This window comes from Delphinus delphis, chromosome 14 (genome assembly GCF_949987515.2).
Source record: "Delphinus delphis chromosome 14, mDelDel1.2, whole genome shotgun sequence".
In the NCBI taxonomy this organism is placed as follows: domain Eukaryota; kingdom Metazoa; phylum Chordata; class Mammalia; order Artiodactyla; family Delphinidae; genus Delphinus; species Delphinus delphis.
The window spans coordinates 74329351-74345465 of NC_082696.1; the positions used below are offsets into that span (position 1 = coordinate 74329351).

General features: G+C 36.0%; 1 protein-coding gene across 2 annotated transcripts in view; it reads left to right on the forward strand.

The window, feature by feature from the left end:
• Positions 1–16115, forward strand: part of LCA5 (lebercilin LCA5) — a 76757-nt gene that overhangs the window by 13720 nt on the left and 46922 nt on the right. For both annotated transcript variants that reach the window (XM_060030314.1, XM_060030315.1), the window contains one exon: positions 1482–2011. In XM_060030314.1, coding sequence (XP_059886297.1) covers positions 1482–2011 — 530 coding nt within the window. The remainder of the gene's footprint in view (positions 1–1481; positions 2012–16115) is intronic.

The following is a 16115-nucleotide window of genomic DNA, read 5'->3' on the forward strand; positions in this document are numbered from 1 at the left end:
GTGTGGAATATTCTGCATTCCTTTTTTTTTTTAAACTAAGTGTTTGAAATCTGGTATGTATTTCATAGTTACGGGGTATCTCAGTTTGGACCACCCACATTTCAAGTTTCTCAGTAGGCACATGTGGCTAGTGACTACTATATTGGATAGCATAGTTTCAGAGTTACAAGTAGGTTTTCCCTCATTTCTTTTTATTACCACTTCCTTTCATATATTCAAGCATTTATAGAGCTGCAATCCCGAATCAGTTACACATTCAAAATAGCTTCTATAAAACTTCCATCTCTTTAATGAAACTTTATAGTGTTAAATTGTAAATATTACTCTTACCCTTGTTTACATAATGAAATCAGGGTATCCATGGCTGGTAAAACGGGTAGGGAAACATTGGATTTTCTAGTTTTTCTTCATTTTTTTTCCCCTCTGGAATGCATTTCCTTCTTGAAAAAATGCAGTCACCTTGGAGATTAAAGTTCGTTATTCTCAACTGTGGCAGACTTCCAGATGCCTCTTTTAAAGGGCAGGTGCTTTGTATATTGAGGCTTAAGTTTAATGAACTTTTAGTAAAAAGAAAAAAAAACATTCCAAATTTTTGTGAAATATTGTGATTAATGTGTATTAGTTAACTTTAAAGATTTCACATGCTTGTACTTTTTAGGGTGGAGTTTTTTGTTTATCTTGTTCTTAAATTATGCCAGATGTTTTTGATTCGAACATCACACAAAAGAAAGCCTCTGAGAAAGCATTTAGAATCACACCTGTACTGCTGAAGTGTTTTCTGTTTCCAATCACTGATACCTGGGATTAAGTTTTTGTCGCTGACAGAGAATATTTGTGGAGAACTTTCTGTTTTACATGCAAACTTCAGTTAATCCTCACGACAACAAATGAGTTGTTATCCTTATTCTGTGGGTAGGGAAGATAGACCTGGAAAAGGTTTAAGTTGAATTGCTCAAGGATTTATTAAGTGGTAAATCTGAGTCGCAAATCTTCTTGCTGTCATGTTGTCATCCTCTTTCCCCAAATAAAGATTTCTAACTAATTTAAAAAACCCATACATTTCCACATTTTAAATAATGATCCCAAATATCTTGGGACAAATGACTTGAGTATCACAATATTTTGTCCAGTATTTATTAGGCACCATGCTAGTGCTGACGGTGCCTGTGTTCAAATGCTGGCTGGCTATCTTATCTGTAAAGTTAAAAATGGTAAAATAATTCCCTGTAAACTATGGGGATATTATTTTGCTGGATCAGAATATAATTCTTGAACGTTCTTAAAAGATTTCAAACCTTTCTTATAGAACCATTATATTAAGAGCTCTAGGTAAAACCTGATATCTAATTAAATATTGTAAAATCATTTTTTAAGGAAACAAGATAACTAAAGAATGTTGTGGATCCACTTGTGTTAGGATGAGTAAATAATACTACATCTGGTACAGCTTTCACTTTACATTATTACTGTTTCTTTTTTAGTCCCTAGGAAACCAAGCCCTAAGGGTCCACCAAACAGAAGGGGAGTCCCAGCGGGATTTCACTCCCAGGGCCTCAATAGGGAGCCACTTCGGAAAGATACTGATCTTGTTACAAAACGGGTTCTTTCTGCAAGACTGCTAAAAATCAATGAATTGCAGAATGAAGTAACTGAACTCCAGGTCAAGTTAGCTGAGCTGCTAAAAGAAAATAAGGCTTTGAAAAGGCTTCAGTATCGGCAGGAGAAAGCCCTGAATAAGTTTGAAGATACAGAAAATGAAATCTCACAACTTATTGCTCGTCATAACAATGAGATTACAGCACTCAAAGAACGCTTAAGAAAATCTCGAGAGAAAGAACGGGCAACTGAGAAAAGGGTGAAAGATACAGAAGGTGAACTATTTAGGACAAAACTTTCCTTACAGAAACTGAAAAAGATTTCTGAAGCTAGACACCTACCTGAACGAGATGACTTAGCAAAGAAACTCGTTTCAGCAGAGTTAAAATTAGATGACACCGAGAGAAGAATTAAGGTAAAATTTCTACAGTTTCTAATTGTGCTGTTTTGTGTTATTCTTCATTGGGCATTTAATGTGCTCTTTTAAGACTGCTTATTGCAGTTCTGCATTGCTTGGAAATGAAAACTATTTTTTTGGTATTACCTTTCTGAGTAAGAGATTAGGAAAAACTTAAGATTTTATCTTTAAGAGCAAGATGTAAAGGATTGTGTACATTAATGGGCCACATGTTAATGGATATTTAATTCCATGGGTATTGGCCATTTGGGGGAAATATACTATTTGATTATGTGATTGTTTCTCTGAAATTGAAAATGATACTATAAGAGCTATAGTGTAGAAAACTGACATTTTGGGGCCATTGTGTAAGAAATGCCACATGAATAATACTTTCTGTTTTTATTTCTTTGAACATTTGTGAAAGATATATTTTGGGACAGGGTGTGCCTCTACTCCCCCAAATAAAAACTGATGTGAGAGGTGGGTGGAATGATGTTGAGTTAATGGTCTGAGAATACAGCAGATCTTATAAAAATATTTTTTTCTTATAATTAGGAAAAGAGTCCTACCCCATGACTGTTATATGGAAAACTTATATTAGATGATACCTGTGAGATATATACACACACCCACCCACACCCACACCCACACCCACACACACACACACACATATATATATCTCAAATCAAATATTATATTTTCCGCAAGTGACTAAGATCCATGGAGTTAAACATCCACTGAAATGTGGTGCTCTGTGTGTGTATGTGTGTGTGTGTCTGTGTGTCTGTGTGTGTCTGTGTGTATCAAACAGAAGCCCTGAGTCAGGGCTTAGAATTACTTAGAATTGACAAAGTAGTTTAGAAAGCAAAGGTGGGGAAAAAGTATGAGAATAATGCCTGCTGTGAGAGCTCTCTGAGCAAGGGAAAGTCAGAACTATAAATAAACTAGCTTTCTGCAGTGTATTAATTAGATGTTTTTAGTACATGGTATGATAATAGTACTTCGTAGTCTGTATAGTATGCCAGGCTCAATCTACCAATGCCATGCCCAGAGACAGTGGCTTATTAAATGGAGTGTATATCAGTGACCAGAAAAAGTGCCTAGCTTATTCTCCAAAATTAGCAATCATTAACTTCTGTTTCAGTGCACAGAAGATATCTTATTGTATAGGTTCCACCAGTGATCAACTCGAACTTCGGAGCAACATACGAAAACTTTTTTTTAAGGACCACTTTCCTATGTAGTGGGGTGGGGGTAGGGATGGAAGCAACTATTGTCATAAACAAATAGCTGACATTTTAATTATTTTTAAAGGGAAGTATAAAATGTGCCACATAATGGATTTTAAAATTAGGAACCAAGAGCACAGAATGCTAATTAATAAGTATGGTTGAAAACAACCCACACCTCTGTGCGTGTTAATATAAAACTAGAGAGAACACGGAGTTGCAGTATGCATACACACACACACACACACACACACACACACACACACACACACACATATACACATACTGCAGTTCTCTCTTATAGCCAGTTAGGAAGGGGGTTGATGGAGTGGTAGAGGAGGGAAGAGAAAGAAGGAAGAGAGGAAAAATGGAATAAGTCTGTGGTTTCTGAGTTGTAGATGGAGTTGAATTATGTGGCTACCCACTTGAGAGCTGAAAATCAGTCATCTGTGATGATAAGTCTTTGAAATACTTGTTAACTGTATAGTGTCCTCAATTCTTACTTTTTTTTCTTAGTGGAGTTAAGAAATTTAAAAAAACTTTATTTTTGGTTAATTTAGGTTGACATGAAGTTTTAACAACATTATGTAGAGAGATCGCATAGATCCTTCATCCAGTTTCTCCAGTGGTAACATATAGCATACTTAAAATATAATATTGCAGTTAGGAAATTGGTGGTAATACATTGATACAACTCATCAACCTTATTCAGATTTCACCAGTTTTACCTGGACTTGTTTGTGTGTGTGTGTGTGTGTGTGTGTATGTATTTAGTTCTATGCAATTTTATCACATGTGTAGATTCATGTGACCATCACCGTGGTCAAGATGCAGAACAGTTCCATCACAGGGAACTTGTGTTACCAACTTATAGGCACAGTTACCTTCCTGGCTTCCCCAGCTCTCTGATCTGTGGCATCCACTGATCTGTTCACCGTTTCTATAATTTCATCATTTTAAGAATGTAATATAAATACTGGAATCATACAGTATTTAACCTTTTGCGGTTGGCAGATTTCATTTTTTCCCTTGAGCTCCATCCAAGTTGTTGCGTATATCAATAGCTTGTTCCTTTTTTTATTCCCAGGTAGTATTCCATGGCATGGATATACAACAGAGTGTTATGGTATATCCCGTTGAAGGGCATTTGGATTGTTTGCAGTTTTTAGCTATTACCTAATAAAGCTGTTATGACCATTCATGTACAGATTTTTGTGTGAACATAAATTTTCATTTCTCTGGAATATATGCATGAAAGTATACTTGATGGATTGTACGATAAGCACACGTTTTGTAAGAAACCGCCTTTCTCTTTTGTAGAGCAGCAGTACCATTTTACATTTTTACCAGCAATGTATAAGTGATCCACTTTCTCCACATCCTTGCCAGCATTTGGTGTTATCACTTTTTAAAATTTTAGCCATTCTTACAGGTTTTTAGCACTATTTCTTGGTTTTAACTTGCATTATTCCTAATGGCTAATGATGTTGAACATCTTTTTATATGCTTATTTGCCATCAGAAAATCCTATTCATTTTGTTTGTTTTTTGCCTATATTTCTCATTGGATTGTTTGTGCTTTTACTGTTGAATTTTGATAGTTCTTTATATATATACTAAATGCAGGTTCTTTGTCAGATACGTGGTTTGCAAATATTTTCTCCCAGTTTGTAGCTTGTCTTTTCATCCTCTTCACAGGGTCTTTCAGAAGAAAGGTTTTAAATTTTGATGTGGTCCAGTTTATCAGATTTTTCTTTCATGGATTGTGCTTTTTAGTGTCAAGTTAAGAATTCTTTGCTATCCCTGGTACCCTTTGTCTGTAGCTCCAAAGATTTTCTACTGTGTTTTTATCCAAAAGCTTTATGGTTTTATGTTTTAAAGTCCATGATTCATTTTGAGTTAATTTTTGTATAAGTTGTGAGGTTTAGGTCGAGGTTCATTTTTTTTTTTCCCCACCTTTTAGTGCCCAGTTGCTCTAGTACCATTTGTTGAAAAGACTGTTCTTCCTCCACTGAGTCTGGCACCTTTGTCAAAAATCAGTTGGGCTTATTTTTGTGGGTCTATTTCTGGATTCTTTATTCTATTGATATATGTGTCTGTCCCTCTGACGATACCACACTCTCCTCATTACAGGCTACATAGTAAACCGTATATATATGATTATGGTAGAGGGATTCATCTCATGTTATGCTTTGTTTTTAAAATTTTACCTATTTTAGCTACTCTAGGTCCTCTGCCTTTCCAAATGAACTTTAGAATAAACTTGTCTCTGTCTACCAACACCTTCCTGAGATTTTGATAAGAATTGCATTAAACATGGATCAATTTGTGGAGAATTGACATCCTTATTATGTTGAATCTTCCAATTTTTTTAGTATATTTATTTTTTATTTTTTTATTTTGGCTGCACTGGGTCTTAGTTGCGGCACATGGGATCTTTTAGCTGCAGCATATGGACTCTTAGGTGCGGCATGCGGACCCTTAGTTGTGGCACGCAAACTCTTAGCTGCGACATGCAAACTCTTAGTTGCGGCATGTGAACTCTTAGTTGCAGCATGTATGCGGGGTCTAGTTCCCTGACCAGGGATCGAACCTGGGCCCCCTGAATTGGGAGCATGGAGTCTTACCCACTGGTCCACCAGGGAAGCCCTGAATCTTCCAATTCTTGAACACAGTATATTTCTCCATTTTTGATTACTTTCATCATCATTTTTTAATTTTCCGGATTCAGATCGAAACAGGTTTTGTTAGATTTATACCTAAATATTTCATTTTGTTTGAAGCAACTGTAAATAGTCTCAGTTTTTTCTGGATGAGAAAATTATTTTTGAACTTTTATTTTCAAATTTCAAAGCTCATTTTTATTGCAAAAATCATTTTCACAAGGGATTATGACTATTTAATGCACATAAAGGAATGGCTTAGCTTTACAAGTTTACTCGCAAGTTTCAGGAATGTTAAATTTATTAGCTCCAAGCCTCAAAGTTTGTTTGGGAGATCTAAACTGCTTCATTTCTGTTGTAAATTATATTGGAATCAACATTTAATACGTTATTATGAACCTACTCTCAAATCAATCTCAAGTCAGCTGTCATATCAAACTAGCTCTCTTATGAATGGAGGAGCCTCTGCAACCCACCTGAGGGTAATTCTCTGCTTTTTAGCTTACCTTTTCATACTTCCTAAAGTTTTCATTTTGAAAGAAAATTATCTTTCATAATCTCAGTAATCAATCCAGAATTCGAAATATTTACTATTGAGTGTCTTAATTTAGTGTGAAGTTTAGCTTTTGTTAGCTTTTGTTCTCATGCCTCATTCAGTTTTTCAAATTTTATTTAACACTAAGTTAATCTTTTTTCTTCAGACTCAGTACCATTGACTTTAAGGGTAAGGGAGGAATCTAGGAGCTCAATTGTGGTGTTTCATTTTGCAAATTAACTAAAACCTGAGAAAGTCCCGAGTGTCCCTTGAAATTGCAGTAAAATCCTAGTAGTGCTGTCTTTAAGTTTTGTGCTATTCTTTACTAAGGATGACTATCTGTACGGTGTTGTTTGTTTATTTTAGGAATATGTCCTTAAGCTGGAGTTTGTGACAGGCAACTTTGTTTATTTGTTTATAGATTGCCTTATCCCAGAAAGGATTTCAGGCCACAATTCTTATTCCCCTTGTGTTACATTTTCTTCCTGGGGGGGGGGGGGGGGGCGAGGGGCGGCGGGGAAGCATTCTTCAAGGTTACCTCTAAATAGTTGAGCTGTGAAAAACTTCCCTCTTCACCCTCGGTAAGTTGGATACAAGTTTATTTTGTTAGTTGATGGAAGTGACAGAATGCATAGTCTGAGTAATTTAAGAGTACTGTGGTTTAGAAGTGGACACATGGTTAGACAAACAACCTCTTAAAATACGAGTAGGGACAATCAATCACCCATAGCAGTTGTTTTTCACCAGCCTTGTGCCCCGTGGTCTGCCGGATCCTGGGCCTTATACCAGGAATGAAGAGCTGCTTGATAGGGTTAAATTTGTTGAGCTCTGTACAAAGGTACAGACAGCTAAATCAGACTACATGTTTATTACTTTATTTAGGGTTGGCTTTATACCTTCATTTAGGCTTTTACTTCAATAAGTTTATTGAGTAGGGTCCTATCAAAGTAGCAGCCCCAGTTAAATATGTTTATTTTAATATTAATAGCTATATATATTAATATTTAAATAAAACTGCAACAAATTGTAAAAAAGCTGCAAAAAACTGTTAAAGTGCTAACATTTGCAGCAGTAAAATATTTTTAGTTATATAATGCAGTGATTCTCAAATTTTTTGTTCTGAAGGCCCTTTTATACTCTTAAAAATTATTGCAGATCCCCCCCCATCCATTACCACAGGAGCTTTTGTTTATATGGCTATACCTATTGATATTTACCATATTAGAAATTAAAATTGAGAACATTCAAAAATATTTCTTAATTTATTTAAAATAAACAATAACTCACTAAATGGTATCATGAAATCTTTTAATGCAAAATATCTATTTTCTAAACCCAAAATAAATTGGGACAAGAGTGGCATCATTTTATTGATATATATTTGCAAATTTCTTCAGTGTCATACTTAATAGAGGACAGCTGGGTCCTCATAGCTGCTTCTGCATTCAATCTGTTGCAATATGTTGTTACGCTTGATAAATAAAAGAAAATTCAGCCTCACACAGATGTCTATAGGAGTTAGAAAATGGAGGAATATTTAAAAGCTTTTCAGATAACTGGATATTCTTTGATACTACATCAAAACTTAGTAAGTGGTGTTCTCAAAGGTTTGTTGCAATGTGGAATCTAAAACCGTGTCAAAGAATTTTTTGTACTCTGTCGCCTTAAAATCCATCGGTCTTCTCCTTTGAATGAATGTTTTACCCATGAATGATTTTGTAATATCATGGATTAGTCATTTGGAAAATGTTCGTTATTTGGAAAATGTTCGTTCATTGCATTAGGCACACTTTCCAAATATTGACATGTTTCATTATATAATATCACGTTATATAGCCTTTGGAAAGCTCCATCGTACACTCATGACAGTGAGTGAAAATAGCAAATAATATTGTATTATAAAGTAGTTCTGACCTTGCAAACTCCCGAAAGTGTCTCAGAGACCTTTAGGGGTCCCTGTACCACTCTTCGAGAATCACTGATTGAGTATCAGTGGTTCTTTGTTAGCAACTTCATTAGCGATTCCCCCAGTTTGCAGTTTCTATTGATGACTGCCAGACTGCACCATTGTTTACCGGGCCTGGAACTGTCCTCCAGTAGGGGCTGAAGGTATAGGCACCGATTCTGTCCTGTCCCTCATAAGAAAGCCTTACAGCTGGGGTTGCATTCCCGATCTCAGGATGCAGTAGCAGATTAGTCAGAGATATGATCAACAGTCTGTCATAAAGCAAATATCATGAATTGCTGACTATCATAAGAATCCTTAATCACTAAATGGGAAGTTATCTACTAAGTTTTATGAAAAGATCATAAATGTAATAGCATGCGCATAATTATTAAAATACTCCAGTAAGCTGTAGGGCACACATTTTAATGCATTAAAAAATCCAACTCTAGGGCTTCCCTGGTGGCGCAGTGGTTGAGAGTACGCCTGCCGATGCAGGGGATACGGGTTTGTGCCCCGGTCCAGGAAGATCCCACACGCCGTGGAGCGGCTAGGCCCGTGAGCCATGGCCACTGAGCCTGCAAGTCCGGAGCCTGTGCTCCGCAACGGGAGAGGCCACAACAGTGAGAGGCCCGCGTACCGCAAAAAAAAAAAAAAAAAAAATCCAACTCTATTTTAACATTAAATTGGCACAGAGTGAATTACCTTGTCAGAAAAATATAATGAAACTGTTAACAAGGCTTTCTCTCACTTTTTAGAAATTTCTGAAGATTTTGGGGAATGATTTGAGTAGCCTGAATATCATAGAGCTCTAAAATGAAGTTTGAATAGACTTCTTTTTCTTTTGATAGTTTTTCTTGTAACAGATTGGCATTCAAATTCGCTTGGCCCTAGAGCTGCCCTCAAGTAGGTATTTGTTTCTTGTCGATAAAAAAATAATATTGTCCTCCACTGTAAATCATTTTCAAAAGTAAGAATTGATTCAGCTTTGTCTTCCCTTACCCTTCCTAGTTGATTTAGAATGAGAATTGAGCTGTGTAGTGTTGGCTAGGTAGATTCCTTTTCCTGTATCTTTCCCTGCCATACCTTACTCCAGTGGCTAGGTCTCTGCTCTAAATGTTTTTTTTGCCGTTTCACCCTCCAGAAACCCAAATCCAGAAGGCCTGCCTTTGCCTCGCCTACCTGCTTTGTTTCTTAAAAAAAAAAAAAAAAAAAATGCTAATTAGGACAGAGTAATGGAGGTCAGACCAGGAGCTCAGCTCAGTTTTTGCCCTATTCTGACGTTGTGCAGCCCTCTTAATGCCCAGATTTTGGTTGCTTTGTTTGCAGAATTAAATGATTCTGAGGCCCCTCTCAGTTCTGAAATCTGAATCAGGGTCTAAATCATGTTTTTAAACCTTTCATGTGTCAAAAGTATTTTTAGCATGGTAAACCGTATTTATTAAAAAAAATTAAGTCCTTATTAGGCTTATTATTGAAGTTGGAGAAATGAAAGATTTCTAATGTTGAAGAAAGGAACTGATTGTGAAATAAAATAGCATTCATTGAGATCCTTAATTGGCTAGATTTTATTATATTATTTACAAAATTTTTATCATTTTTGGTGGAAGAAGATTTACAATGAAATTATGAGATCTGTGATTGAAGGGTAAAGTTTAAAACCATTGCAGAGAATAAATTTGGTAGGGTGCTTAGAAACTAACCATTTAGGTAGAACAATTATTACAGCAATTTTGTGTTAATATTTACAGTAAAAACCTTCTATCGAAAAAGTAATAGAAGTACTAAAAAAAAGGGCCTAAAAATTCAAATAATACAGAGAGGTATACAGTGAAACATCAGTATCCCTCTATGCTAGCCTTTGTAGGCCTCTTCTCAAGAAGTAATCGCTGTTAAGAAATCGTCTTTACATGCACAAATTCATACATGTATATGTGTATGTCCCTTTTTTACTCTCTAACTACAAATGAAAGTGTACCATACACATTGCTTAATATGTGTTTTTTTCACATATTTTGGTGTTCTTTACATATCATTGTGGATGTATATGTAATATATATATGTGTGTACACTCATATACACATATATTAAATCGGCCTCATTTTTATTTTTCAGGTTTTATTGAGATATAATTGACATATATTACTGTATACGTTTAATGTGTACAGCAAAATAGTTTGACTTACATATATTGTGAAATGATTACTGCAACAAGTTTAGTTAGCCTCCATCATCTCATAGATACAATAAAAAGCAAAAAAGGTTTTTTTTTTTGTTTTGCTTTTGGTAATGAGTACCCTTTGGATTTGCTCTCTTAAACAACTTTCATGTATATTCTACAGCAGTGTTACCTATAGTCATCATCCTATACATGCATCATATGCCTAGTACTTACTTTGTAACTGGAAGTTTGTACCTTTTGACTGCCTTCATCCAATTCCGCCACTGCCCCCTGCCCCACCTCCACTTCTGGTAACCACAAATCCGATCTCTTTTTCTGTGAGTTTGTTTGTTGTTGTTGTTGTTGTTGTTTTAAGATCATTTATACACACACCCCACAACTTCTTTATCCATTGATGAATAATGGACATCAGTGGATACTAAGGTTGTTTTCATGTCTTGGGTATTGTAAATATATGCCGCTACAAACATGGGGTGCAGATATCTTTTTGAGATAGTGTTTTCACTTCCTTAGGATATATTCCTAGAAATAGAATTGCTGTATCATATAGTAGCTCTATTTTTAATTCTTTGAGGATCCTCCATACTGTTTCCCATAGTGGCTGTACCAGTTTATAGTCCTACTAACAGTGTACAGGGGTTCCCTTTTCTCCACATCCTCACTAACATTTGTTGTCTCAATTTTTGATGATGGTCATTCTAACAGGTGTGAGGTGATAACTCGTTGCGGTTTTGATTGGCATTTCTCTAATGACTAGTGATGTTGAGCATTTTCATGTACCTGTTTGCCTTTCATATATCTTCTTTGGAAAAAAGTGTATTAATGTCTTTTGCCTATTTTTTAATTGGATTATTTGTGGTTTTTGCTGTTGAGTTGAATGAGTTCTTTATATATTTTGGATATTATTCTCTTATTACATATATTTTTTTCCCATTCCGTAGGTTGTCTTTTCACTTGGTTGTTTCCTTTGCTGTGCAGAAGCTTTTTAGCTTGATGTAGTGTCACTTGTTTATTTTTTACTTTGTTGCTGTGCTTTAGGTGTCATATCCAAAGAATTATTGCCAACACCCATATTAAGAAGCTTATTTTCAATGTTTTCTTCTAGGGGTTTCATGGTTTCGGGTCTTACATTTAAGTCTTTAATCCATTTCAAGTTAATTTTTGTGAGTGGTGTAATATAGGGGTCTAGTTTCTTTCTTTTATATATGAATATCCAATTATCTCAGCACCATTTGTTGGAGAGACTGTCTTTTCTCCACTGAGTATTCTTGACTCCCTTGTCAAATATTAGTTTTGACTGTGTGTGCTTGGGTTTACTTCTGGGCTGTCAGTACTGTTCCATTGATCTCTTTGTTTTTATGTCACTACTGTACTGTTTTAATTACTATAGCTTTATAGTATTAGCAGGAAGTCTGGATGTGTGTGATGCCTCCTGCTTTTTGTTCTTCTTCTTGAGGATTGCTTTGGCTATTTGGGGTCTTTTGCCATTCATTATAAATTTTAGGATTCTTTTTCTGCTTCTGTAAAAAAAAAAATGCCACTGGAATATTGATAGGCATTGCATTGAATCAGTATATGGCTTTGGGTAAGTGTGGACAATTTTAACATATTAATTCATCCATTCCATGAACACTGGATACCTTTCCATTTACTTATATCTTCTTTGATTTCTTTGTCAGTATCTTTTAGCTTTCGGAGAAGAGATGTTTCACTTCTTTGGTTAAGTTTATTCCTAAGTATTTTATTGTTTGGATGCTATTGTAAATGGGATTATTTTCTTTTTTTTCAGCTAATTTGTTAGTGTATAGAAATGCTACTGATTTTTTGTATGTTAATTTTGTATCCTGTAACTTTGCTGAATTCAGTGAATAGATCTAACGGTTTTTTGGCTAAAGTCTTTAGGATTTTCTATATATAAAATCATGTCATCAGCAAATAGAGACAGTTTTACTTCTTCCTTTCTAATTTGGAAATTAGAAATTTTTTTTTTTTAAGAAGATGTTGGGGGTAGGAGTTTATTAATTAATTAATGTATTTTTGCTGTGTTGGGTCTTTGTTTCTGTGCAAGGGCTATCTCTAGTTGTGGCAAGTGGGGGCCACTCTTCATCACGGTGTGCGGGCCTCTCACTATCGCGGCCTCTCTTGTTGTGGAGCACAGGCTCCAGACGCGCAGGCTCAGTAGTTGTGGCTCATGGGCCTAGTTGCTCCATGGCATGTGGGATCCTCCCAGACCAGGGCTCGAACCCGTGTCCCCTGCATTAGCAGGCAGATTCTCAACCACTGTGCCACCAGGGAAGCCCTCAGATGCCTTTTATTTTTTTCTTGCCTGATTGCTCCGGCCAGGACTTCCAGTACTATATTGAATAGGAGTGGCGAGAGTGAGCGTCCTTGTCTTATTCCTGATCTTAGAGAATAAGTTTCAAGCTTTCACCATTGAGTATCATGTTAGTAGTGGGCTTGTCATACATGGGCTTTATTATGTTGAGGAATAATTCTTCTAATTTGTTAAGAGGTTTTATCAAGAACAAATGTTGAATTTTCTCAACTCCTTTTTTTTGCATCTATTGAGATGAGCATATGATTTTTTTCTTTCCTTCTATTAATGTGGTATATCATTTATTGATTTGCATGTATTGAACCATCTTTGCATCCCAGCTATAAATCTCACCTAATCATGGTGAATGTTCCTTTTAATATGGGGCTGATTTTGGTCTGCTAGTATGTCATTGAGAATCGTTGCATCTGTGTTCACCAGGGATATTGATCTGTAGTTTTATTTTCTGGTACTCTTCTTTTCTGTCTTTAGTATTAGGGTGATGCTGGCTTTGTAAAATGAGCTTGGGAGTGTTCCCTCTGCTTTGATTTTTTGAAAGAGTTTGATGTTTGGCAAACTTCACTGGTGAAGCCATCTGGGTCGTGTGCTTTTCTTCATTGGAAGTTTGGTTACTGATTCAATCTCCTTACTAGTAATCGGTCTATTCAGACTTGTTTCTTCTTCAATCAGTCTTGGTAGTTTTGTTTTTGTTTTTTTGCGGTACGCGGGCCTCTCACTGCTGTGGCCTCTCCCGTTGCGGAGCACAGGCTCCGGACTTGCAGGCTTAGCGGCCATGGCTCACGGGCCCAGCCGCTCCGCGGCATGTGGGATCTTCCCAGACCGGAGCACGAACCCGTGTCCCCTGCATCGGCAGGCGGACTCTCAACCACTGCGCCATCAGGGAAGCCCCTTGTCTTTGTTTTTTATAGTTGAAGTATAGTTGCTGTACAGTATAAGTTACAGGTGTACAATATAGTGATTCAAAATTTTTAAAGGTTAATTTCCATTTATAGTTATTATAAAATATTGGCTATATTCCCCATGTAGTACAGTATATCCTTGTAGCTTATTTTATTCCTAATAGGTTGTATCTCTTAGTCCCCTACCCTCATAATGCCCCTCTCCCTTCTCTCTTCCCACTGGTAACCGCTAGTTCTCTATATCTGTGAATCTGTGGTGTTTTTTTTTTTTGTTATATTCACTAGTTTGTTGTATTTTTTAGATCCCACATATAAGTGATACCATATAGTATTTGTCTTTGTCTGACTTACTTCACTTATCATAATGCCCTCAAAGTCTATCCATGTTGCTTCAAATGGCAAAATTTCATTCTTTTTTATGTCTGAGTAGTATTCCATTGTGTGTGTGTGTGTGTGTGAAGAAGATGTGGTATATATATATTCATCTGTTGATGGACACTTAGGTTGCTTCCATATCTTGGCAGTTGTAAATACTGCTATGAACATTGGGGTGCATGTATCTTTTTGAATTAGTGTTTTTGTTTTTTTCGGATATATACCCAGGAGTGGAATTGCTGGGTCATATGGTAGTCATATAGTAGTTTAGACTTCAGACTATACTACGAAGCTACAGTAATCAAAACAGTATGGTACTGGCACAAAAACAGACACATAGATCAATGGGACAGAATAGAGAGCCCAGAAATAAACCTACAGACTATGGTCAATCTGTGACAAAGGAGGCAAAATATACAATGGAGAAAAGACAGTCTCTTCAGTAAGTGGTGCTTGGAAAACTGAACAGCTACATGTAAAAGTATGAAATCAGAACATTCTCTAGCACTATATATTGATTAAAAAAACTCAAAATGGATTAAAGACCTAAATGTAAGACTGGATACTGTAAAACTCCTAGAGGAAAACACAGGCAGAACATTCTTTGACATAACTTGTAGCAATATTGGATCTGTCTCCTAAAGCAAAGGAAATAAAAGCAAAAATAAGCAAATGGGACCTAAATAAAGTTAATTCTTTTGCACAGCAAAGGAAACCATCTACAAAATGAAAAGACAGCATACTGAATGGGAGAAAGTTTTTGCCAATGATATGACCAATAAGGGGTTAGTTAATATCCAATCTACGGAAACAGCTCACAGAACTCAACATGAAAAAAAAGCAACCTGATTAAAAAATGAGCAGAAGAACTGAATAGACATTTTTCCAAAGAAGAAATACAGATGGCCAACAGGCACATGAAAAGATGCTCACATCACTAATCATTAGAGAAATGCAAATTGAAACCACAATGAGATATCACCTCACACCTGTCAGAATGGCTGTCATCAAAAATAACACAAATTACAAATGTTGGCAAGGATGTGGAGAAAAAGGAATACTCATACACTGTTGGTGGCAATGTAAGTTGGGGTAGCCACTGTGGAAAACGGTATGGAGGTTTCTCTAGCAGGCTTGGTAGTTTGTATGTTTCTAAGAATTGGTACATTTTCTAGGTTGTCCAGTTTGTTGGTATATAGTTGTTCACAGTAGCCTCTTAGGAGTCTTTGTATGTCTGTGATATCAGTTGTAATGTCTCCTTTTTTTCATACAGTTTTGTTGATTTGGATCCTCTGTTTTCCTTGGTTAGTCTAGCTAAAGGTTTATCAATTTTATCTTTTCAAAGAACGAACTCTTAGTTTGGTTAATCTTTTCTATTGTTTTCCTGTTCTCTACTACATTTATTTCTGCTCTAATCTTTATTATTTCCTTTCTTCTGCTAACTTTGGGCTCAGTTTTTTCTTTTTCTAGTTATTTTAGCCATAGAGTTATATTGTTTATTGAGATCTTTCTTGCTTCTTAATGTCAGCATTTATTGCTCTGAACTTCTATTTTAGAACTGCTTTTGGGGCATCCTGTAAGTTTTGGTATGGTGTGTTTCCATTTTTGTTTGTCTTGATACACTTAAATTTCCTCTTTAGTTTTTCTTTGATCTGTTGTTCAGGAGAATGTTATTTAATTTTCATGTTTTGTGAATTTCCCAGTTTTCTTCTTGTTATTGATTTCTGATTTCATACCATTGTCAGAAAAGATACTTGGTATAATTTCAGTCTTCTTGAATGTGCTAAGACTTGTTTTGTGGCCTAGCATGTGGTCTGCCCTAGCATGTGGTCTTCCATGTCTGCTTGAGGAGAATGTGCATTCTGCTGTTGTCAGGTAGAATGTTCTGTGTGTGTCTGTTAGGTCCATTTGGTCTATAGTACTGTTCAAATCTGTGGTCTTCTTACTGATTTTCTGT